Raw genomic sequence first — 24,872 nt, 5'->3', positions numbered from 1 at the left:
GGAGTGGGTAAAAACGGGTGCTTTCATTTTATCCATGCTTGATCTTAATACAGATGTGACAGTACCTCAACATTTTTATTTTGGTTTTTCATATACTACCACAAGGAGCAGATTACACTTAAGCTCTTTTTTATAAACAGCATTTTTAAAAACAGTTAACAATCCTGGGTGTGCTGTAGTTTAATAAAGCATTGGTTTTACTGCTTGGGGATTAAAGTGGTGAGGCTTTCCAGTGCTGGTGTAGGGAGGTAATAGGATTATTCAGGCTTTTGAGATACATAATTATTATGTTTCCAGGTATATAATTACAGACCATGATGCATCTAATTCTTTAACTGATGTAATGGAGTCCATCTGGGGTTCATTGCCACTGGTTATCTGTATATATCAACAAGGATATCTGAATGCTACTCCACTCAAAAGACCAAGAATTGGTAGTCACATGCTTAATAAGAGATGATTAGCCATTACATATTTCTTACAGGAAAAATAGGAAAGTGAGTTATTACCTAAAATAAATATTAAATTCCAGAAATTTTTGAAAGTTAATAGGAAATACATCACACAAACAGTATCTATTTAAATATCACTATAGTGTATTCAGGCATGATTTGAAAGGCACAATTATTTTGTGCTTCTTTGAAACAGCTCCGTGGCCCAGCTGAGCCTTAAATATATGTGCAGTTAGCACACACTTGAAATCCAAAGATATTATGACTTATTGGCAGCTAACTGATAGTCTGCACCAGCAACATACACAAAATCCTAAATGAGGACCAGAGTTCCCTGTACTTGGCATCACAACTGATGCTGATGTTGTTTACCTGTGGGATCTGCTGGAAACGATAGTACTCATGTCAAATGTAGAGAAATAGTTGAGAGGAGTAAAGATGTTTAGCTTGGAACAGAGAGAACATGATGGGAAGGTCAGCAAAGTCTGCAGCCAGGAATTTGGCAGTCAAGTAGAAGCAGATCAGGCAAACTGAGATGTTCAGAGTTACACCCAGTGCGTGAAAAGTACACGGAAAGAGACATACTGTGCATCATAGTACAGAGAACCCACTAACTTGAAGCCTGGTCAAGTAGGGGCTGGGATGGGGGCTGATATACCTCAGTCACCACATCACAGTCGTTCTTCCTAAAACCTACTAAAAGCATGCGTTATGTTGTAGGTATGAAATCTGAAGCTAGAATGGTGAAAGGTTCCAATTTTAAGATTTTGTCCTTTAACCACGAGATGTTGAGGTTCTAAAATACTCCACTCTATAAGACTGTACAATTACAATTTTTAAATCATAAATTTTGTTGTTGGTACCAGAAATCCAACTCAGGACCTCATGCTTGCCAGGCAGGAGCTGTGCCAACGAGCTATATCACCGGCCTTTAAATTTTTTAAAAATATAAATAATTATTCAGATAACAACAGAAATGTAATCTTGGCCCCACTTAGGATATTAACAGTCAACCTTGTTAATAGACTTAACTGCCCTTAAGTAATGAGCAAATTGCATCGGGATCAATACAATTTTCATTTTTTACAAGAAAATCTCATAAAGCATATTCATTTTCTGAGAGTGGTAACATTTTCATTTTAGGCATAAAAAATGAGAGAGAATTGGTTAAGAAAATACGTCCAACATTAAAATTTGCCTCTACATTATTATGGAATCCTGAACAAATTATTAAACCTTAGTTTCATCATTTGCAAAACAGGGATGCCTTGTGGGACTGAGCATTAATTCCATCTCAAATTAATTGCTAGATGGCTTCTTTTTAGTTTAGTTTTCTATTTTGTTTGAGGCAGGGTTTTGCTATGCAGCCCGCGGAACTCCTCAGCCTAAGTCCGGGATTACAGGCACATGTGCCACCACCCCCAGCTGGTTTACTGTTTTGAATTCTTGATTCTTTATTCTTTTATTCAAGACAGCTCACCTTTCCCAGAAAAATTACGAAGTCTCCAAAACAGTTAACAGATGTAAAATGATTTGAATTCTTGGATAAGATTTTGAGTGAATCTTTTGTTGATGTACAAAAATCTGTTCCATTAATGGCAGTTGTAGTGTATGCATTCTGGAACAAAAGGCAACAATTAAAACTGAAAAGATTTTTATAGTCATTGTTTTTTTTTTTCAAGACAACAGAATGACAATACAGAATATGTGCAAAATACAGAAAGTTAGTGACTACATCCACTCTTACCTTTCACAAATCATTCTCAAAGTCCCTTTGGTTTCTGATTATATTCAAATACATTTTCATACATTTGCAATAAATAAAATGGGTTGAACATACCACTACAACATATGGAATTGATGGTTAAAGTATAAATTATTTTTTAATGCACAGCAGAGTCTGAAGGCAGGAAAGGAAGTTTAGGTGCCAGAAAGGAAGTGGGCCCTACTGATTTGTGAGAGTGGAGCCCAGAACTAAGGAATCAGTAGAGGCTTTAGGATTGGGAGCTAAGGATTTAACCCCTCAGCTGTAAGAGTTGATCTCAGGCTCTTATTAGAGAACTGATTTCTCTACACAAATTCAGAATTCATACTCAAAACACCCAGGAAGGTAGTAAAGAAGTGTACTATCTACTTGAGGCCACTGAAATCACTAGAGTGTGGGCACTGCAATGCAAAACCACCTCCTCTCCTACGCCCCAAGCTGGGGAAGGAGAGTCTTAAGGACAACTACCAGTGCAAAAGGTGAAATGCTCCCAGGAATAACAATATTGCCACACCAGGGAAATGAACAGTGCAACACACAGAAGAACACATACCCTGAGACTGAAGAGGAAAAAAGTATTAGGAAGGTATGCCAAAGATGCTAAGAGAAAATGGAAGGAGCGGTAACCAGAGGGGTCAGCAGGATGGCATGCAAATGGAGCAGAAATCACACTAAATAGAAATTCTAGAAGCAAAAACTATATGCTTTAAATGGTGCAGAGCTATGATTATATATCTGACTTCTCCTTTACATAAGCATTTTCGTGTTGCTGCATGACTTATAATTTTGATTTTATAATAAATTCAGATGGATCTCAATGTGCATATGTGTAACTGGGACATATTAATTGTTTCAAATATTTTGCTACTGTAAACATGCAACAGCCATCTTAATTTCCTGAGTTTTGGATAACTTCTTAAGGATAAATTTCCAGAAATAGAATGACTAAGTCAAAGAGGGTGCTTGTAGAGAGTGAGTTAGTGTGTATGTTTTATTCACATGAGATTTCCAGGGTCATTTTTCTAAATTAGCTTCCCCTTATACCATCTGATACTTGCAAGAACATCTGCTTCTCAGATTTCTCTTGCTTGCACTGCAGCTTACATAAAGAGTTTATGACTTTCCTAGGAAACGGCTACCTGTTCAGGCTGTCATCATTCCTTTTGGACAAAAGAATGAAAGTTGTTTATCCCACGATATACAAATTAACCACATCAAACTTGCCCCTCAAAAACATAATAAGCAATCTCATTTGGAATCTATTACAGTAATCCAGATCCTACTGGTGCTGGTCCTAATCAGAGTACATGGAAGAGGAGAATGACAGCAGTCGGAAGGGATGAAACAAATAGGATTAATTGATTGGATTTACCAAACTCTCACTTCATCAAGACAACTGGAGAGAAATGTTTGGGGGTCAAAGACAAAAGGCTGGAAACCAGATCCCTGACAAGGTGCCATGCTTTCCCCAAAGGGGATTTCAGTCAGGGCTCAGAAGAAATCCCTACAAAAGTGCCTTAAAAGTATTCTGCAAAGAGCTTTCCATTTCTGACTTACATAAAATACATGGGAAATTTTCTTTTCAAATCACTGCGCTGGGTAGGAAACAGCTAAGTCTGGGGGTTTCAGTATTAGGCAGGGAAGTGGAAACTCATTTGCTTACACTATTTAAGCATCTTCAACTACCTAAGGTTCTTGGAGTCCTAATGACCAATTCCATAATTCTCAAAACACATGTTTAGGATGGATGGATGAAGAATGACATACTTGTTCTTAATTAAACCAAGGGTGTTTCCCTCAGGTCTCCTGGTGAATCATTCAGGCAATTTGTTAAAAAAAAAAAAAGATTATTCTAACCTTCTGGATATTACACTGTCAACATTCAGTAAGTCAGAATGCTATTTAAAAGCGTGGTGGTTAAGTTAAGCACCGGCTATGTAGCCAGACTGTCTCTGGGTTCAAGTCCCAGGTCTACCACTGAGTAGCTATTGGTGTTGGCCCAATAATTTAACCTAAGACCTCCATTTCCTCACCTCCAAAGTGAAGTATAGCATCTACCGCAAAGGGATGTTGGGAGGATGAAAGAACATGTTCCCTATAAAGCACTTAGCAAAGCAACTGGCAATGGAAAGCACACAATAAAGGGTGGTTATTATCATGCCGAGCTCACCAGCGATGACCTCATTTATGACTGGGAACACAGAGTCACCTTTTAGCACTGGAGGAGGTGTGGAAGGGCCACGCTTGGTTTATTCTCAGGATTTAAACCCCCACACAGGGGCCCAGGAAGAGCAGGATCTGCTTCTCAGACCACATCCCAGTCCTAGTGGGTCACCATGTGCAGCCTGTTTCTTGGCCTCCACTCTTTTCACTTAGGCTGTCACCAGCTCACCACACCATCACACTTCCCCTCTAAACTGACTTTCTTAGTGGACTTCCGGAGTCATCAGGGGGAGTACAGTTTTTCCAGAAGCCCACTCTCTCACAGTCAATTTAGTACCATCGCTCATAAGCAATAAAAATAGATTTGCTCCCTGGCTAAAAGGATTAAAGGTAAAAAACAGCACTTTCCATCCATGTGTTGACACTACAGATTTTTGTGGGTCCATAATCATTTGTCTTTTCTTTCATGTCTCATGACCCACTGAAAGGGGGCATTAAAACCACTTCGACAGGGAAATTATATACGCCTTCCTGCAGTTACTATACCACCAGCAATTCACCGCAGGATTCAACCCTGAGTGTCACAGAGAGACCTAGAATTAATGTGTGGATAAAGGCGGGGGGGTTCACTGCAGCTGCAGGGAAAGGACTGAACATTTCTGCTGTTTCAGCATTAACTAATTCATGCTTGCTCCGAGTGGAAGCTGCTTCCTTGTCAGGTAGCTAGAAGATGGACCGCATGGAGCCGTGTGTGGGGGAAATCTGTTCTGAGTGTTTGTCCGCCTGGGCTGACAGTTCAGGGACTGTGTGCTGAGATCATCTGCAGGCCTGACAGCACGTGCAGAGGCCAGGCTGGGATGAAGTTTAGGAAGCACGTTGTGCTGGTTACAAAAGTTACGAAATCAGGAATCCTGAAGGCTAATTTTTCAGCAAGGAAGAAAAAGGTGGTAGCATCTGGCCTTTAATTCATGACCACACAAAATTCAGTGGGCATGTTTTTTAGCATCCCCAAATAGGTAGCTATTTCTGTGTACTGACACTGAAACTATAAATGCACGAAGGAGAAAGAACGCACCTTAACAGTGGTGGTGCACTCGTGACGGCCCAGTTCTCATTCTCTTGCTTGATTGAGATTAAAGGCTCCTTTTACTCTGACATTCACAAAACCCCCATGTGGGTCTGTTTCAAGCAGCTAAAAGTGCAAATGTGAGCATGACAAGAAGTAGAACCCAAAACTGGGGGGAAGGGGGAGAGGGACTAGGGCTGGGGTCAGGGAAGACATCACAGATGTGGGATTCGAGCCAGCCCCTCTGTTGGCTGTCCTGGCCAGGAGTGAGACAGCAGCAGGAGGCAGCATGTGAGACAGGTGTGGACCTGTCGGAGTGAAGCCTATCAGGCACTGGTGGGGGACATCAGAGGACAGCAGTGGGAGCTGGGTCTGGGGGAGCCATGAAGCCAACCTCAGTGCGTGGGACTGAAAGGCTACACTGTGGAGCCAGGGGAGTGACAGGAAGTTTCAGGAGGACTTAGAATTTCCAACCTGTTCTTCCAGAAACTCTCCCAGGCTGCCCTTCAGTTGAGCCACTATGCTGGCACCTTTGAGTAGCAAAAACAAACTCAAACTCAGAATCACATTTTCCTACTGTGACAACACACTTCTGACACCAAGCAAGCCACGCTGCAGCAGCAGCCACTCGCAAGATGCCCTCTGAGCCTGTTCTGACCTTGTCTAGCAGGGGACAACTAAGGGCTCGGCCCCTAAGAGTGAGCCTCCTGTGCTTCTGACCGGCTGGCTAGCAGCTGGGGTTCTCCACCACCCCCTTGGGTTAACTGGAGCCCAAGAGGCTCAGTGAACCCAGGAACACTGCTGTTTCCTGGTTTGCCACACAAAGCGTCATTGAAGATACAGATAAAGAGATGCACATGGCAAGTGTGGGAGAAAAGGCCCCAAAGCTTCCTTCGTGCCCATTTCTGGGCACACCTACCTTCCAGGAAGCATTCAGAAGCTCTCTGAAGCTTAATCCCGGGGCCCATCCTTTTAAGTTTTTATGGGGGACCTCACCACATAGGCATTATTGAAGCCCAGGTAAAAGGGGTGATGTAATGCTACCAGGCCAGATGGGGAAACCTGGCAGCCACCTGCTCAGAACTCCCTCCCTCCTCCTTCACCGTGGGCCAGACCTTTTTGGAAATGGGAGTCTTCTTTCCTGTATTAGATGAAGCATGTCAGAGAATTTAAGATCAGCTTCTATGCTTTGCTCTGGAAACAGAAAGGAGCAGGTGGAAGGAAGCAGAAGACTACAGAAAGAGACTTTGCTTCCTGAGGCTGCCTCTTAGCCCAACTCTAGTCACTTTGGAGATACAAAGACTACGGGAGCAAGGATCCAGGAACCAGATATATCATAGTATCACAACATAATATATGATAATAGCAAGTTCCAAGGCTCATTTTCACCCAAGATTTGAAGAGCCCCCAAGCACAGCCATGCTGCCCATGTGATTCTCCAGAGTTATCACAAATACAGTGTGACCATGCTCCCAAAGATGGAGGGACAGCATCCTATTAGCAGCCATAAGCCAGGGGTCAGGACCAAAGACAGTGAGCTCTTGTCCAGGGAAGAAGTGAGAGTATAAGGAAGTATAATTCTTCCCAAGTACTCTGGCTCCCCAGCTCCCACCAGGGGATGCCATCTGATGTGTCCCAAATGACCCAGCGTAGACCTGACAGACCCTTCTTCACTTACTTGTGGCTGCTTTAATGTTTTTGGTCGCAGGCAGGTAACATACATAAACCGTTATGGCAAACACTCACCACATGCATATTATGTGCCAGGCTCTGGGCTCTGTCTCCCCAAATGCATTAGCTCATTTAATCCTCTTAACAACACAGTGAGGAAACTAAAGCACAGAGAGGCCAAGTGCACACCCCTGGTCACACACGCATGGCCGCACAGCACACTCTTAGGCTAGGTGGACCTCTGGTGCCTCCAGGCCCATCGGCAGTAAAACATTTACTTTGTATTTTTCCTTCCAAATAGCTCACAATAATAAATTGATATTCTCATGACATGGACCACTCCACACAACCAAGAAAGGGTGGGTCAGCCGTGTGGAAAGAGGCAGGGCTCCAATCCTGTTGCCTCTAGAGGCTTGCTTAGCGGCTGCCACCAAGCCTGTCATTTCCCAGGTGCCCCACTTAGTGGCTGGTAAGGCTATCTATCAGCTCTGAAGCTCTGTGTTGAAGACCTTTGGGTCAGTGCAGGGTGGAGGACCGGGCCCCCTGATGTTATCACCTCATTTCATGTCCTCTGTTTCTCACCACAGCTCAGTGAAGTAATCACCATGGGTCCTATTATTCCCGTTCTGCAGAAAAGTTTAATTATTGAAGGAAAATGAGTTAAGTACTTTTAGGTAAAAGAAATGCCAGACTACATCTTTAACTTTGAGAGTTATCCAAGAATGTTAATCACAGCTCTTACATAGCAAGAACATTTTTCTGTTCCTTAAATCACACCCGAAGCCTGCATAGCAGCCGTCTCTCCTGCATTCTCTCCGAGAGCAGCCCCCCAACACCATCCCCCAGCAGAAGCGGGTCCTCTGCACGGGTGAACCAGAACTGGAATTTCTGTTGACTCTTCAAAAAGGTAAGCAGTGTTTCTCTCTCCATGGAAGAGGGAAAGTACTTGCCAAAAACCACGCAGTGAGTGAATAGCCACCTTTATTTCTAGGATGGCTTCCTTACAGAGTTCTGATATTAATTCAAAATAAAGCAAGAACTTCTAAAACAAACTTGAGAAGCTGGATGGTGAAAAAATAACAAACCAGTATTTACACTTTCTTCAAAACAGAAAGAAATACACTGAAACCTAAGTTCAGATACAGGATATGATCCCAAAATACACTGCATGTTTCAATAAAAAAATTAGTACAGTAAAAGACACATTACCATTTGTCCTCCTTAGAATACTCCACTTGTGTTAAACACGCTCACCCCATTGGTCCTGCCGCTTTCTGAGAATTTCTGGAAGTCCTAGTTCATGACTTGGGTTGTCCTGTCATGGCTGTCTCCACATCCTGAACTGATTTAAAACTCTCACCGTTCATAGTTATTTTGACTTTGGGGAACAGACACGGTGCCAGACCTAGGGACTAAGGTAGCTGAACATACACTGTAATGTTTTCAGAAACAAGCCTGCATTTTCCTTGGCTAGCATTCACCCTGTTTTTGACCACACCTCCTAAAGACACTCAGGAAAGAGGACTCGCAGAACTGCTTCAGAAAGTGGCAAGACTGACGGGGTGTGTTTGAAGTGAGAGGGGTTAATGGCATTGTGTCTTCTATTGTAATAATTTTTAAAAATTATGAACATGCATTGCAGTTTTTGATCACCTCTTGTACATCCTCATATATCCAGAAGCCCTCCTGTTGACCCTGCAATAAAATACATGCAAGAACTATCCCAAACCAGTTTCATCTGGAGCTGTTTTTATTAGTAATATGCAGAAGGAAAGTGCTACGCAAAACAGCCCTGGGCCACTCAGGCCTGGCCCTGGCAGTTCACTGGTCACCAGGTTGGAAACAAACATGCAATGAGATGGTGACTGGGAATCCTGCCAGTCCCCTCAGGGGTCCGGGTGGCACAAGGAGGAGGGGGAATTCCCGCAGCTGAGAGTTACTGCTGCAGGGAGACCCGGGTGAAGGCAGGGCTGGACAGAATAAAGGCTGGAGGGATGGGCATAAGTGAGGGAAATGGAGCCATAGTTTACACAGTATTTTAAATAAAAGTATGAATGTTAACTTCAACAAAAGAAACTGAAACTGAAAAACTAAAAGAATATTGAATTCCTAACAAATTGTACCTTCACGTGCAAGACTGAAGTTTCTAAGCAGTCTTTCTTAGACCATTGGGAAAGGAGGTCAGAGTGCCTGTTTTTCTTACACTGCATCACATTTAGGCGGCATCAGTGATGAAAGATGAGTCCTCTCACACTTTTCCCTGTCACTTGATTTTGGTGAGGTTCATTATTGTTCTTTGTCGGCATTTGGAACACTCTGTGACAACAGCAGCCTCCTTTCACATCTGAGCAGCCTTGGTTCCCTAAGGAGCACGGCCAGCACAGTCCCTTTGCCTACCACTTCTGACACCTGTGCTGCGCCACGGGCCTGCAGCCCGCCCTGCTGCCCCCTCTTCCCTGAGGACTGCATGTGGGACAGATAAATTAAGATCCTTGGGCAAAACTAAGGATGCCTTCCAAACAACATTTCTTCATGACAAACCCAAATTTCACTCATTGGTTTGTTTGTTCCCTCAGTAGAATGTTAGGCTTAAAAGGCCCAGGGAAACCTTCTCACCGCACTGAGAAGGACATGCCACTCTGAATAGGCTAGACAGGCAAAGGTAATGAAGACGAGACATGATCAAGCGTTCACAGCAAGGACCGTTTCAGACAAACCCTATCTTCCTACAAAACCAGAAGGAGCCCAACCAGAAACTGCATCTTCCTGAACTAGACAGCTCGCAGACTTAACAAAGTTCTGCTCCCCTGCAGTGAAAAATCAGCAGAACGTGGCTTCAGTTCTGAACTCCTGGACAGGACCTAGACACAGGGAAGCCTAGACTCGTGGAAGCCTTGTCTCAGCTGTTTGGCCCATGCCCTGTTAGAGAGTGGCCACAGCCCTGCCTGCCACCTGGCCTGTGCAGGCTCAGCAGAGGAAAGGAGCAGGCCAGCAGGGAGCCCTGGCCTTTGGGAAGGTTAAATTAAACTGCAGACCAGAGAAACAGGAAATGCCAAGGACGGGATGCGCTGTTACTGGCTGCAGGCTAAAGCCTAACAAATTAGAAAGATTCAATAGATTGGTTTATCCCTGGCTAATGAGGACCAGTGGTCTCCTCCTCCTCAAATTAACCTTGACAAGGAGCTCTAGGCAGCACAGTGAAGCTGGCTGGACTGTGGCTTTTGGAGCCACACAGCTTAGGTAGCAGCACTGCCACCCTAGAAAAACGGCAGCTTCTGGGCCTCAGTTTTCTCACTTATGCAACTGGAGAAATTCATACCTAAGACACAGAATCTTTAAGAGGACAAACTTAGATGATATGTGCAAAATGCTTATTCTTATGATATCTGTCATATCATAAGAAAGAGCTAGTGAGTGACTCTGGGATCTACAGACTTTAGAAGGAAAGCTGGTTTTTCAAGCAAGAGATGGTCAAACAGCTCTGACTGGAAGTTCAAAACTGAGGAAATGGCAGGAGGGAGCCTCAGAATAAAAATGAGGGCTTTCATGTGTTTTTCATACATTTCGTGCTTTGAGGGAATAATTTTAATTAGGTATCTAGGATACACTGTTGCTAGGCACTGGGCTGGCAAGGCAGAGCTGACCTGTGAGAACCCAGGAGAAGGGCCTCCTGCTGGAAAACCAGGCAAAATCAAAAGCTCACTCTGGCTGCTGGGAATAATCATTGTTCTGTCATAAGAAAAAAAGATTTGCTCAAAATCTATTTTCTGTAATAATATCTTTCTTTTCTTCCTTTTATTGTAGTAAAACATATATTAAATTTATCATGTTAGACTGGGTGCAGTGGCTCAAACCTATAGTTCCAGCACCCTGACCAGGAGGATTGCCTAGAATACACAGTAAGACTAAAACAAAACAAAATGATTTATTATCTTAACCAACTTTAAGTGCAGAGGCCAGTAGTATATTCACATTGTTGTACAATGTGAAAAATTCATTTGCAACAATTAAACTCTTTACACTGGAAACACTAATTTCCCTGAGCCATAGTAACTACCTTTCTATTTTCTGTTTTTGTGATTTTTTTGGACTACTTTAGTTACTTCATATCAGTGAAATCATATAGTATTTGTCCTTTTGCAACTGGCGTATTTAATTTAGGATAATGTCCTCCAGGTTCATCCATGCTATAGCACGGCAATGGCAAACCTTTTAGAGTTTCAATGAGAGCAAACAGTTGGTTGCAGCATGTGTGCCACAGGTTCACCGCCACTGCTGTATCATATAAAAAGATCTTTTTAAAGACTGTATCATATTTCATTGTATACATATACCACATTTTCTTTGTCCATCCCCCTGCTGACATATAGACACTTGGTGTGCTTCCTCAACTTGGTTATTACAAAGAATGTGATGAACATGATTCTGAAACTATCTCTTTGAGACCCTGCTTTAAATTCTTAGGGGAATACTCCAGTGGTGGTGAACCTATGGCATGTGTGCTGCAGCAGGCATGCAGAGTCCTCTCTATCATGCAAGCCATGTGCCCCAGCAGCCAAGCACTGGATAACAGCACACACTGGGGCAATACTGGAACTTTGTGATAAATAAGTGAATTTGGGGTTGCAGTTTGGGTATGCGATCTCTAAAAGGTTCACCATTATTTGTATATACCCAGAAGTGGAATTTCTGGCTCATACGATAGTTCTAGTTTTAATTCTCTGAGGAATCTCCATACTGTGTTTCATAATGGTTGCACCACTTAGAGTCCCACCAAGAATCCTGAGTAATCCAGCTTCACATCTCCACCAACACTTGTTATTTCCTGACTTTTTGATAGTGACCACCTTGATAGAGTGAGGTGATATCCTGTGGTTCTGATTTACATTCCCCTTAGGATTAGTGATGTTGGACAATTTTTCATGTGTTTATTGGCTGTTTGTGCAGCTTTTCTGTAAAAATATTTTTTCAAGTCCTTTACTGATTAAAAAAATTAGGTCACTTGTTTTTATTGTTGAGTTCTAGAATTTCTTTAAAGATTCTGGATATTAAGTATATATATTTAAACCATATAGACAGACAGATAGATAGATATATGATTTACAATTATTTTCACTCTGAATTTTCACTGCGTGGATCACTTTGTGGATTGCTGCCTCTGGCACATATAAATCCTTAGTTTGAAGTAGTCTTATTTGTCTATTTTTTATTTTGTTACCTGTGCTTCTAGTGTTACATCCAAGAAATTACTGCCAAACCCAGTGCTCTGATTCTCTTCCCCAGTGATTTCTTCTGGAACTTTTGTATTTTAGGTCTTTCTTTCAGGTCTTTAATCCTTTGTGCATTAATTTTTGTGTGTGATGTAAGAGTCCATTATAATTGTCTGCATGTGGATACCCCGTCTTTCCAAGATCGTTTTTGAAGAGACTGTCCCTGAGGACGTGGTATTTTGGGCTGTATGTGTGAGGGTTTATCTCTGGGATCTCCATTAAGTTCCAAATATGTATACATCTATCTGGGACATAGCTATGTTTATGCCAGTACCATCTTGTCTAATTTCTGTAGCTTTGCAGTATGACAGATGTATTCTTTTTGACTGACACTTGGCCCTCCTCTCTCTACTGTACTTTTGCTCGGAGAGCCAGTTTTCCTTGCAGTGAGTTCTAGGTGGTATTAGGGCAGCTCCTGCAAGAAAGATCTGCTCTTTTGATTAGTATTTCCTTTTTCTTTACTGTTTCCCTGCTACTCTTAGCAGATGCTAAAAGCTGTGTAGGTAGCATCAAGCCAGGGCTGGCGTTGAGGCAATATATACCCTCGTATTCATCCTTCAATCGACAGACATGTGTGAGGATCTGCTTTGGCCAAACTTCAGGCTGGAAACTCGGGACAAGGCTTCATGTAAGATCAGTAGCCTCTTGCTCTTTGGACCTTACCAAGTTTCATTGTTGTTACTTTGATGGAGTCAAGATATGGGCATGGCAAACACCCAGAGAGCCCTTCTCCGCCCACAGAAGATGCATCCTGATGAAGTCATTTAGCCTCAGCTGTCTCATTCCTTGGATTAATCAAGTCTGACAAATGCTCTCCATACCGCAGCCCTTTGCCAACTGAGGCAGTCTATAAAAGGCAAAGGAGGGGGAAGATAAAACCACTAGAAAAATTGTCAAAGCCTGCATCCAACTGTCAAAATTTTTGGGAAATTTCTAGCCCCACCTATTTCAGAAAAATTTATCTACATAATTTCTTCTACTTTTTAGGAAACTTGTTTCTCAGTGGGTGTGGAGATGCGATTCTGAACAGAAGGACTGTCCAATTATCCCTAATACTTGTGTGATGGCTTACTTTGCTCTCTTGACTTCTCTTTCTATACACACATCTTCCTTACCCTCTTCCATATTTCAAGGAGGACTCAGCCTCTGCACTCATCTCTGCTGGGGAAGGCAGAGGGCCGGATGGGCAGTGCGGGCAAGAAGACCCTCAGTGTATGACTCTTACCTTTAAGCTCTCTGAGCTGATGCCTACAGTGGGGGTTCTCACTAGGAGTCAAATATCTTGGAGCAACAGAGGTGCTGACAGGTCTTCCTCCATCCTTGGGTTGGAAAATGACACTCTGCTGGGCTGGGGAGGAGGAACAGAGGTCTGTAGCTCCTGACCAGGGCTCCGGGGCTGTCTTGCTTTTACACAGCAAGAAGTGTGAAGACTTTTTTCCATGACTACTTCTAGAGTCCTGGTTTGCCCAGAAGCAAGGGGGCTCCAGGGATGTGGAGATTTTAGGCAACCAGGACAGTTGGCCTTGTAAAAGATTCCCACTCTCCAAGCAGTGTATGAAGAGCCAGAAGATAAGAAGATGAGCCAGGCACAGTGGCACATATAATCCAGCTACTTGGAAGGCTGAGGCAGGTAGATCACAAGTTTGAGGCCAGCCTAGGTAACTTCATGACAACCTGTCTCAAAATAAAAGATAAAAAGGGCTGGGATATAGCTCAGTGGTAGATTGCCCCGAGGTTTGACCTCCAGTACTAAAAAATAAAAAAAGGACATCTCAAGGGCAGTGTATGTCTACTAATGCCTGAGAATAACCTTATATAATGCCATGGAAAAACAGCAGATTGACTTTTCCACCAGCCTGTGGGATTGGATCTCAAAGTCAGAAACGAGGTTGAGAGACAGGATACAGTGCTTCTTCCATATCTGAGTCTCCAGTCATGTGGAAGTCATGCAAGGGTAAGACTCAGGTGGGGAAGCCTAGTGTATCATCGGACTCTGCCTGCAGCACAACATAAACTAGAGATGCTAAATTAGAATGACTCTGATTCCCTAATTGCCATATCTCACATCCCTTCATCCCTGCCTGCCTTCCTTCCTTGCTTCTTTTTTCCTTCCCTCCCTTCCTCTGTCTTTTTTTCTTTCCTTCCTATAAATGCATTCTTTAATCTCCGATCAACAATCTATCATTTCCTTTCTCTAGCCTCAACATGTAAGGTGAAGACAAATGGAAAACGCAGCTGGGGAACATACCCAGCATCCGTGGGCAGAAGGTGCGGAAGGTAGGGGTGGTTTTCCACGGCGGGCAGTGGGAGCCTCTGACAATAACTGTTCCAAAAGAAGAAAAGAACCAGGCAAAGAAATGACATGAAGAAACCTACTCTCCATCATGAGGAAAATTAGATTAGGGTAGGAGCTAGTTAATTTCATTTCCCATTCTAAATGAATTTGGGGACGGCTGAAACCAATCTATAATCTTTGCATTTCTTAAGCACTTGTGGGGTCTTAGGTGGACTGTCAAAGTTCTCACTTCCATTTGGCGTGTCCTCCCCGACCCCAGCTGGGACCACAGACAACGGCCTGCCCAGCCTCAATCCAGGCAAGCATGGCTCCCACCACAGATGCTAACTCGAAGAAGGGAAGTTTTCCAAGGTGGGCACTGAGAGCCTCTGAACACAGAATACTGCCAGAGGCTGCCAGATCCCCAGATACAAATGCTGTTGTCACAACATAGTGTTTACACATGTCATCTGCTTCCTCATTTAAGAGGAAACTGAGTTTTTCTGACTCCAAAGGTAGCTTTCATAGATCAAAATGAGAAACATAGGCTGTCTCCCTTGGCCACGGCAGGACAGGAAGGTACAAGGAACCATGATCATTTGGTGGTTTCCATGGAGCTCAGGCTTGCAAGTGGGTCTCCCAGATAGAAATGGAGGCTCCTCAGATCAGATGACACAGTCCCAGATGCCTTTGTTAGACAGTGATACTAAGATAATATTATTATTATTATCATTTGAGACAAGCTCTCACTATATAGCTCAGGTTGGTCTTGAACTCATTATGTAGCCCAGGATGACCTCAGACTCACAGTGATCCTTCTGTCTCACCCTTCTGAGTGTTAGGCTTACAGACATGCACCACCAGGGCCAGCAACTCTTGAAAAATGGGAGTGAAGAGAAAGAATGAAGGTTAGATACAGAAGGCAGGGTTAGAGGGCCCCACTGAGAACCCATGTGCTGCGTGGGCCTGTTTTCTCAATCTCTAGACACAGTCGTTTTCTGTCTCCTGGTCCTAGATTTGAATTGGAAGGCTGGATTTCCCCTTGCCATCCTTTATGTTAGGAGAAACTTTGTCATCTTTCTCAATTGCAAGAACTAGAAAAGAAGCTCTAAGCAATTCAACTTCTCCAACAAGTGTCAGTGATTCTGGCTGGGAGTGGAGAGGAGAAGGGAAGGCATTTGTAGAAGAGAAGTTCCCTGTGGATACCGATATAGCTCTAACTGAGCACCTGAGTGAGCAGCCTCAGGAACTCAGCACTATTCCAGGGGCCACAGGACACAGGCTCATTCACCTAGTGGTGAGTTAATAATGACCGTAACATCCATGTTACCAGCAAGTGTCTCTAATGCCAGGCACAAAACAGAGCTTTGCAAACAATCCATCTTTAATTATTTTTTACAGTCCTGGGAAACCGGAACTTTTACAACTAGCTTGTTTGGCACACAAAATCACATTGTTTGGTAAAAGAATGGGATAAAGTAACTAGATTCTCTCTTCTCCACCCCTTCCGAAAAAAGAAATGAACATTTATGGAGTGTAATTGAGTCATACACCATGCTTTAATGGTTAACATGTGTTAGCTTATTTAACCGTCTCAATTGCCCATGAGATAGGTATTAAGAATTTTGCTTCGTACATTGGAAAGAGAGGTGAATGAAGCTGCCCCAGGCCCCTCAGTAAATGTAACTATGATTCAGATCCAGATCCCCCTCCTCAATGTCTGCCTCCTTCCCTCCCTAACACACTGCTAGGAAAGTTGACATATGAACCAAGAGCCAAAGTAGGAGAAGGTCTGAGGGAAAGGGAATGCCCACAGGTATGGGTGAGTGACTTCTGGAAGAACAGAAAGGCTAACATGTAAGGGAAATGGGAGGCTTGGAGCAGGAACCTGAGAGAGTTTGGTACCAGTAATAAAACGTAAGACCTCGACAGCCCTCGTAGGATAAAAATGCGCCCATCCTCTTGCTCCTATGAATCTGGTCCTGTCTTCCACATTGACCAAGGGGTGACTACACAGAGCTCTGCCCAAGAAGCACCATGCTACGCAGCATACCTGTCTGTCCCAGCATCTCAGTGAAGTTCAGAAGGCAGGTGAAAAGATACAGGATAAAGAGGGTAACCAGAAAGAGTTCAGCCCACTCACCCTGCCCACAGGATAACCTTGGTGGAGGCAGTTAGGGCCTCTGGACCCCAGATTCTGGTGTAATGAGGAGAGAGTGCCTCACCATCTCTAGAGTTCTGGGGTTCTGAGTACTCAGGCTGTGGGAAAAGGCTGTTTTGAATCCTGCCATAGGGGAGGTTTGATTTCCCCAGCTCTAGGCTCCATGGTCAGGAATCTTCTCTGTGTTCCCCAGGGGAGGAGGCAGACTGAAGGGACTGGGTGTTTGGAAGAAGGAGCAAAGCACAGGTGGGGTCAGTTGCTTTCTTACTCACTTTTGGGGTCCACCTGTCATGAAGTCTGCACTTTCTCAGCACCAATTTTACCTTATTGATAAGGCCTATAAAAGAGAGGCTTGGTCTTTCTGATTTAGGGGCAAAATATTAACAAACTAGTAGATTATAGCTATTACTAGATGCATTTTTCCAACCAGCTGATTTGATATTCAAGATGATCGATTGATTGATTGATCAATCACAGTACAAGGGATCAAACCTAGGGGCTTTGCAATGAGCTACACCCCTAGTCTTTTTTTATTTTGAGACATAGCTAAGTTGCTATATTGCCCAGGATGGCTAAGTCTTGTGATCCCTCTGCTTCAGCCTCCCAGAATGCTGTACCAGCATGTGCCACCATGTCTAACTTCAAAGTGATAATTTTTATTTTTATCTACTTAACTCTCTTGTGTCTCTCAATTATTCCAAATTTGGAAGAGGGAAAGATGGAAAGAAATAATAGTACCTTCCATAGAGGATGATTTGTGATGATATAGATACATAAAGTAGTCCTATACCTGCCACAAGTAAGTGCCCAATAAATGGTAGACATTCTTGTCTTCAGGACCTGCACACTTAGGAAGAAGTCAAAGAAATTCATGGTGAGCACTCAGTTGCCTCCGAGGAGAGTTGCCTGATTTCCCAATGTCCTTGTATAACTTTCCCTCCCTTTCTTTTAGTGAGGCCATCATTCATTAACAAGCATTAATTGCTTCTCTCAGAAGATAGATGAATTTTGTTTGAGTCAGGAAGGATTTCAGAGTCCAATCTAAGGTGCTAGCTGCTCACTGAGCCCTACCCCAAAGGAGCTAGAAGGTGCTAAAACCACAGGGCCAAGAGACAGTTAGGGCCTTGTCTTGATGAGCTCCAGCCCTTGCAACAGCCCTACAGCTCCGAGAGCCAGGCTTCTGCAATGCTGTGCCTGGGAAAGCCACACAAAGCCATGTCATATGCCAGTAGCTTCCAAGTTATGCACTAGGGGACATGAGGATTCAGTTTGCTTTCTCTCAGACAGTCTGGGGCCTGGCTTTGTATCTAAAACCAGGGTAGCAGCATTTGCCTCAAAACAGCTGGGCACAGGGATTATCACTGTCTATATATGAGTCTTAATGCAAACTATCATATTGATACACTTGTGAGCTTCCTGCTAAAACGTGCACACATGAGGCATCTCTCAAGAGCTCTCCCATCAGCTGAATGCCCAGAATAGCCCTAAACCAGCCGTCAGAAAGGCAGGATTCAAAATCACCTCTGCCATGGGAAGAACGGCTGGCAGGGTGCTCTGGGGAGGGGTTTATTACGGCCACACCAGGAACTGAAAGAACTTTTTTCTTGTAACAATCTTTCCTCATGAACTTAAGGCCTTTTTAAAATCTAGTTAGAAACTTTTGTACAATTCATTACTTTCTTTTTCTTTCCCTGCATTGCACATGCTGCGCTGTGAGAGAAGAGGAGTGTCACTGTAGATCTGCCTTGGCTTGGGTTGAACCGAGAGCTGACATGAACAGGGCAGACTGCAGCTGCTATGGATGGACTGCGAGAAAGAGTCATTGAGGCAGCGCAACCTGCCAGGACAGGGGCTGGGGAGGCTTTCAGGTTGTACACTGTTGAGTTGGCCACAAAGGCTTAGAAGACAGACTAACATTATGTTCTCTTGAAGAAAGAGTCCTGGCAGGCAGTGCGGAGTGGTGAGGAGGACCGTGGGGTAGGGGAGGGAGGATGCGGACTTCCCAGGAAGCTGTGGGTTCTTCTCCCCACTCAACAGGACTAACTGGGGCCTTTCTGAGCACCACATCTATCTGTCTGTCAGAAGACAGGAAGCTGCCGGCATTTCTAAGAAAATGCCAAGAGGGGTTGGTCAGTGCCCTGGGTTGGTAACCATAATAGCCATAGTAGCCACAGGAAAGTGGGCCACATCTGAGGCACCCTGTCCTCTCCTCAAGGAGGTGTAGTACCATTCGCCAGGCAGCAGTCCTCCTGTGTAATGGATGTGAAAGGCACCGGATATCACAGTACCCTCCCAATGCTGCGAGTACCTGATGTGACTGGCATTTGCCCACATCTTATTACCAGTTATCAATTTGTCACTCCCTAGCAGCACTGACAGGATTGCGGTAGTGAGATAGAGATGGCTCCTCTCTGTGCACTCACACTCTAGGCCATTCTGTAAGACTGGAGGCTGAGGCGGTGGGCAACATGAAACATCGACAATCTTTACAATGCCAGGGCAAGGCTTTGCCATGGGTAGGGGAACATGGGGGAAAAAAAAGGATCCTGTCATTTTGGAACACAGCACAAAAACACATGGCTCATATTCAACCTCCACCCTGGCCAATAGGCCCACATGATGAAGTAAGATGGCACCCGCATGCCCAGCTCTGTCTGGGGCGGACATCCCAGTGAGCGGCAGAAAGCCACACAAAGAGCTTGGGGTTACACAAGCAAAACCCCTCAATTTGCAGAAGTGCCATAAGGTTGAGTGACTCGCCCAAGTTATGCAAAGGATGAGGTAGAGGCAAACCAGATATACCTGACTAAGGAGTCACCTTTGTTTGGGAGCATCTCCCAGGAAACGACAGAAATCAGCCTGCAGCTCACTTTCTGTACCTACTCCCACTTCTTCTGCAAGAAGAAGAAAGGACTGAAAGAAAGTCAGTACTTAAAAAGACAGAAATATAATGAATTAAACAAGAAGCAAATAATAACAGAAGTATGATGTTAATTAAGACAAAACAACTATAACTAAACAACTCAAGACAACACTGTTTATAGCACAGTGTTCTGTCTCTAATTTGCAAAGCCCCCAGTGTCAAGTGAAGACATTCAGAGCTTTCGTAGGAAGGCACTGAGTTCCTTGGAAACAAAATAAAGTATCAATTTGGGTTCATAAAAACCTTGGTAAGGTTTAAAACATTATCTACTTTACTGACTGGTAAATTGCTCCTTTTTGTATGTGAAAATAAAAACTTATGGAATTTTGCTACTTGTCTGTGGGGAGGGTTGAGCCATGGTGAGCCTGAGGTTGGCAAACTCCTTGAGATTAGAGCAAAGCCCAAGGACAGGGAATGCCACAGGCACACTGTGCCATCAGTTGATCTCTAGCTGTCTTGTGTATCAACAGATGTGTGGCCTTGGTGTTATTCCCTGTTCCTGGTAGCACAGATAGTTTTCAGAATGTTTCACTTTCAGTGTTCTCAGCAAAACACCGAGACCTTGTTCTCTTAACCCTGTCACACACTTTTCCCCACGTTGTATGAATAAAGATGCTGGATGCTGGGGTTGGGACACTGTTGCTGCTCTCCTTCACAGAGGTCTGGTCCCACCGGGCCCCAGCTTTCCTTTCATGTGTCTTGTTTCTTCTTAAGCTCTTATTGTTTTCTCTCATGACCCTGCTCCCCACGCAGATCACGGCACTTGTCAATAAAAATTGAAAAGAAAGCTTTTTTTTTGGTTTCAATTGGAGCCATTGGGAAGAGCACTGTGGCCCCCAGTGGGTTGCAGTTAGAGGGACACTGAGCTAAAGCCAGCATCAGAGCGTGTGTGCACCGGGGAGGTGAGGCTCTTCCTCTAGGGGACTGTGTGGCCGCTGTAAGAAACAGTAAGAGGCACGCCCTCTTTGCTGAGTAAATTTGACTAGGGGTTATTAAAGCTTCCTAAATGACCTACAGAGAAATAAAACATATATTTAAATTTACAACAATTTGAAAAATTCAGGAAAGACAAATCTAATTCAAACAATTGCAGGATATCATTTTAATGATTTTTAAAGGGATATTTATAGCTTGAAAAGTAAAGGCTGGTAAAATATATACCTGCTGGGTCCCATAGTGAGACTTCTCAGCCAGGTCCCAGGGCACTGCTGGAGACCAGAGGGTGGCCACATGGACACTTTGCCTGAAAGTCTCTCAGATGAGCCAGTATAGATACTAAGAAGCCAGAAGCCAGGAGGGACCAGCTCTGTCTGAGACAGGAGGTGGGGCCAGACCACCCTGACAAGGCTTTTCTGGTTCTATCATTGTATGATTCATAGACTGGCCTCTTCCCGGCCCTACACCTTTTCCGTCCTCCAGGAGTTGGCTGCGAACAAGACTGACTGTCAGCAACCAAGCTTGTGCGGCCCTGGCTTGGACAGACGCAGAAGACAACAGTCCCAGGTGTTACCCCAGATCCAACTGTGGAAAACCTGCAACGTGGTTAAGGGCTTGGTCCTGCAGGCAAGCCAAACTCTTCGTTCTACCAACTCTAGGTTTTCTGTAAGCCTCAGATCCCTTATGTGTAACCTGGCTGTACTGTTTATATAAGGTAAGAAAAATGCTTAGTCTATAGCCGCCACTTCAGGTAAGTACTAACACCCTATAGCGCTTGTTATTTGTTAGCTGGTGAGCTGTAGTGATTGCCTTAGACTCAGGTCCAACCTCTCGTGTGAATTTTTCCTCAATTATCGTGTCAAATGCTCACCTTTAGTTACTGAGATTTTCCTTTTCTAAACTTCTTCAGCCTTCATTCCAGCATTTAAACATGTACTTTTCTACACAGTTATACAGATGTCTCACTCATATTTTTCTTACTGCATTCCTTCCCCAATTAGCTTGTCAACATCTTGAAGTCCTGGCTTGTGCGCCACACTATCTCAGGATCCCCACCGTCCCCCTCCCACATCGCGCCCAGGTTCAAATGGTTGCTTATAGAATAAATAAGCAAATATTTGTTGCATAAATTAATGTATGAGGTGACACAGTATCCTAATTGCATACACGTGTGGTCTTTGTGATGTAGAGAGAGGTAAATGAGAAATGATGAGATTGGGATTTATGTCCTATTCTGCAAATGAATTACCATGCAGCCTTCAGCTAGGTGCCTACAAAATGCAGCAATTTCCACTTGCCTTCCTCCTGGGACTTTGTGAAAACAGATAAGGCTTTTAAAAAGCAATGATGAGACACAGTCAGCTCCTTGATGTTGAAGAGGGAACAAATCTAGGTTCTAAAGATAACAAATAGATCTCATTCTCCTGTAGCATTTCCTTGTCCTCATTCCAGAGAACAAGGGAAATAAAGTAGGCCTTGGTCCTTTTAAATCTAATTTCCAGACACACAGATGCCAAAACTTCCCTACTAACTCATTCCAGCACTAGGCCATTTCTCAAAAGACAAATCTAAATTCCTTTTCTTACTTAAGCTGGCTATTCTTTCTCTACTGCAAGATGAGATCAACCAAAGTGCTGACTACCATTTTATAATCATTGTCTTTCTATTCAAAGACTTTCACTTCATTCTGCTTCTCAGCAGTCAATCTAGACAACAGGTGGCTCTTCCTGCTCCATCTTGATTCATATCAGCTCACCCTCTCTCCCTTTCTTTGCCTTCCTTTCTTTCTTTTTCATTTTCTTTCCTCCTCTTTCTCAGTCTTCTAAACTTTAGCTGGCTTAGCAGTGGTCACATGAACAGGCTTTGCTCAGTGGTACGGCTGTCACCCAGTGTAAAGTCTCCATGACAACTGACATAAGTCACAGCCTAGTGCACAGGCACCATGATCAGAATCCCAAAGCCCCAGCCCTGTTTGAACCAACTCACTACAGGAGTTGGATCGAGACTGGCTTAGCCTTTTTTGTGCTTCAAAGACAATTACTCAAATTCTCAGGTATGTGGTAAGGATCTATTATAATGGTAATAATAGCATGGTTAATATAAATATTAACGTGATCTTTGGAATGTTTTGAACTCTTAAGGAAAAGAGTCCTGAGTTAATATAAAGAAAGGAACTTTCAGAAGGCAGAAAACTATGTCCCTGAGGATAATAAGGTAGAGAAAACAAGTGTGAAAACAGTGTAAGATGGTGGCTTTCAAATATGCTTAGCAGCAGAACCCTGTCTTCACACGGAATCTTCAGGAGCTTCTCAGCCCAAAGCAGATGAAAACAAGAATGCTCTCAGCCAAAGGTAGAGCAGGGTGATGAGACAGAACTCGCCCTTCCTCCTTCGCACCCATTTTCCCTTCCTCCTGACCTGGTGAGGCTCACAATACAAGAAGGGGCCCTTAGGCTTCCAAAGGGCAGTTTGAACATCACCGGTGAAAGAGGGATGCAGACAGAACCTCACTTTCACAGAACAGAAGAGGTAGCAACTGCAGCTCGGAGCCTTGGAGCACCACATAGCCAACCTGTTCATATCAAAGGTTTCATTGCTTTTGACTTTTTAGTCTATATTTTTTAACCTTGACTTTTCAAGCAAGTATATCTTATCACAGTTAATATATCTTTACACTCCATCTCAAAAACCTTTATGCGTTAAGTCGGTGCCAGATTCATGCACGCTGCTCTAAGAGGACAGGCACGGCATGTTACTCCCTGAGTATATTCCCAGGGCTGGGCTCAACTTGCTATGTGACCCATCATTCTGAAAGGTGCTGGGGTATTTTACTTTATTTTATATGTGCTGGTTTGTGGACATCCAAAGGAAAACGAAATATGCTATTAAATGTACCCCAAGATTCTTAAGAACAGCCTTAGAAATAGAGCTTTACTAAAAGACAGCTACACTTTCTCTGAATGAGAGGTACTGTAAATACCATGTAGCACACACTAAGCGTGGCTAGTATAATTAGTCCCTTAACTTCTAATGGTACGTTTATTAGGAAGATAGGCAATAAAAAGAAGTACTTTTCTAAGTGAGGTTTCTGTGAACATTTAAATTATAAAACATCTTGCTGACTTACATAAATAATGCTTTACGTAAATTTGACTAGGGGTTATTAAAACTTCCTAAATGATCTACAGAAAAATAAAACATATATTTAAATTTACAACAATTTGAAAAATTCAGGAAAGACAAATCTAGTTCAAACAATTGCAGGATATCATTTTAATGATTTTTAAAGAGATATTTATAGCTTGAAAAGTAAAGGCTGGTAAAATGTATAAAAATTAGGGAGGTGATTCTTTTCCTAGCTTGGGAAAATTATAGTTCTTAGACAAGCCACTGAAAATTAGCTCTTAGCTGATACATATTCATTATGCTAGGGTCTCTACAGATTCTCTTTTTTACTTTAGAGAAGAGAAATCCATTTCTCTCAGAACTTTAGCAATAGTTTTAATAGCCTCATTTCCAACATAAAGAACTGTAAACTACAGCCTGGGGCCTGATTTATCAGACCACCCACCTTTCTCTGGCTGGATTTAAGAATGATTTTCACAATTTTAAAATGGTAGGAAAGAATAAGAAGAATATTTCTTGACATGTGAAAATCATACAAAATTCAAATGTTGGCATCCATCAGTGAGGTTTTATTGGAACACATTCCTGTGTATTCTTTCCCATTTTGTCCATGGCTGCTTTTCTGCTGTGAAGGCAGAGTTGAGTGGTTTCTCCAAGAACACATGGCCCCAAAGCTTAAAATAATTACACAATCTGGCCTCTTACAGAAGAAATCTGCCAACCTCTGATATAGGACCTGGAAACTACCCTCACACCCCCTGTATGTTTCTGGGGTGCAGGGTGGGGCACATACCTGGTTGAGATGATGCAAGAGTCTGGCAAGATATGAGAAACAGCAGCAGCAGCATCTGAACACACCCCTAGAGCACGCACTATGCTGCCGAGATCAGGTCCAGACCACAGGAACAGCGTGAAAAGTAACAGAACAGAGGTAAGCAAATGGTGTCTGTGAATACCCACTTTGTCTCCACTATGGACTTACCCACCCGGGGAAACCCAAAGCAGTTCTCACTGAGTGTGGGAAAAGTTCTGTTTTGTGCCTACTGCGAGTCACTATCATCCTGA

At 43.4% G+C, this 24,872-nt stretch overlaps 1 protein-coding gene across 7 annotated transcripts in view; it reads right to left on the bottom strand.

Annotated features, from left to right (window-relative positions):
- Slc44a3 (solute carrier family 44 member 3) overlaps positions 1 to 24,872 on the bottom strand; it is a 69,766-nt gene that overhangs the window by 1,469 nt on the left and 43,425 nt on the right. For 5 of the 7 annotated variants that reach the window (XM_013142878.3, XM_003479163.5, XM_023561310.2 and 2 more), the window contains exons 12-13: positions 24,601 to 24,684; positions 1,933 to 2,070 (exon numbers count right to left, since the gene is read on the bottom strand). In XM_013142878.3, coding sequence (XP_012998332.1) covers positions 1,933 to 2,070; positions 24,601 to 24,684 — 222 coding nt within the window. Of the gene's footprint in view, positions 1 to 1,932; positions 2,071 to 13,765; positions 14,062 to 14,572; positions 14,711 to 24,600; positions 24,685 to 24,872 lie in introns of those variants that run through there. The other 2 variants (XM_063254595.1, XM_013142879.3) reach the window with 2 other exon arrangements.

Source organism: Cavia porcellus, unplaced genomic scaffold, assembly GCF_034190915.1.
Source record: "Cavia porcellus strain 051 isolate PalLab524CR breed Dunkin Hartley unplaced genomic scaffold, mCavPor4.1 scaffold_1, whole genome shotgun sequence".
NCBI lineage: Eukaryota > Metazoa > Chordata > Mammalia > Rodentia > Caviidae > Cavia > Cavia porcellus.
This window is presented reverse-complemented; position numbering and strand designations above follow the sequence as displayed.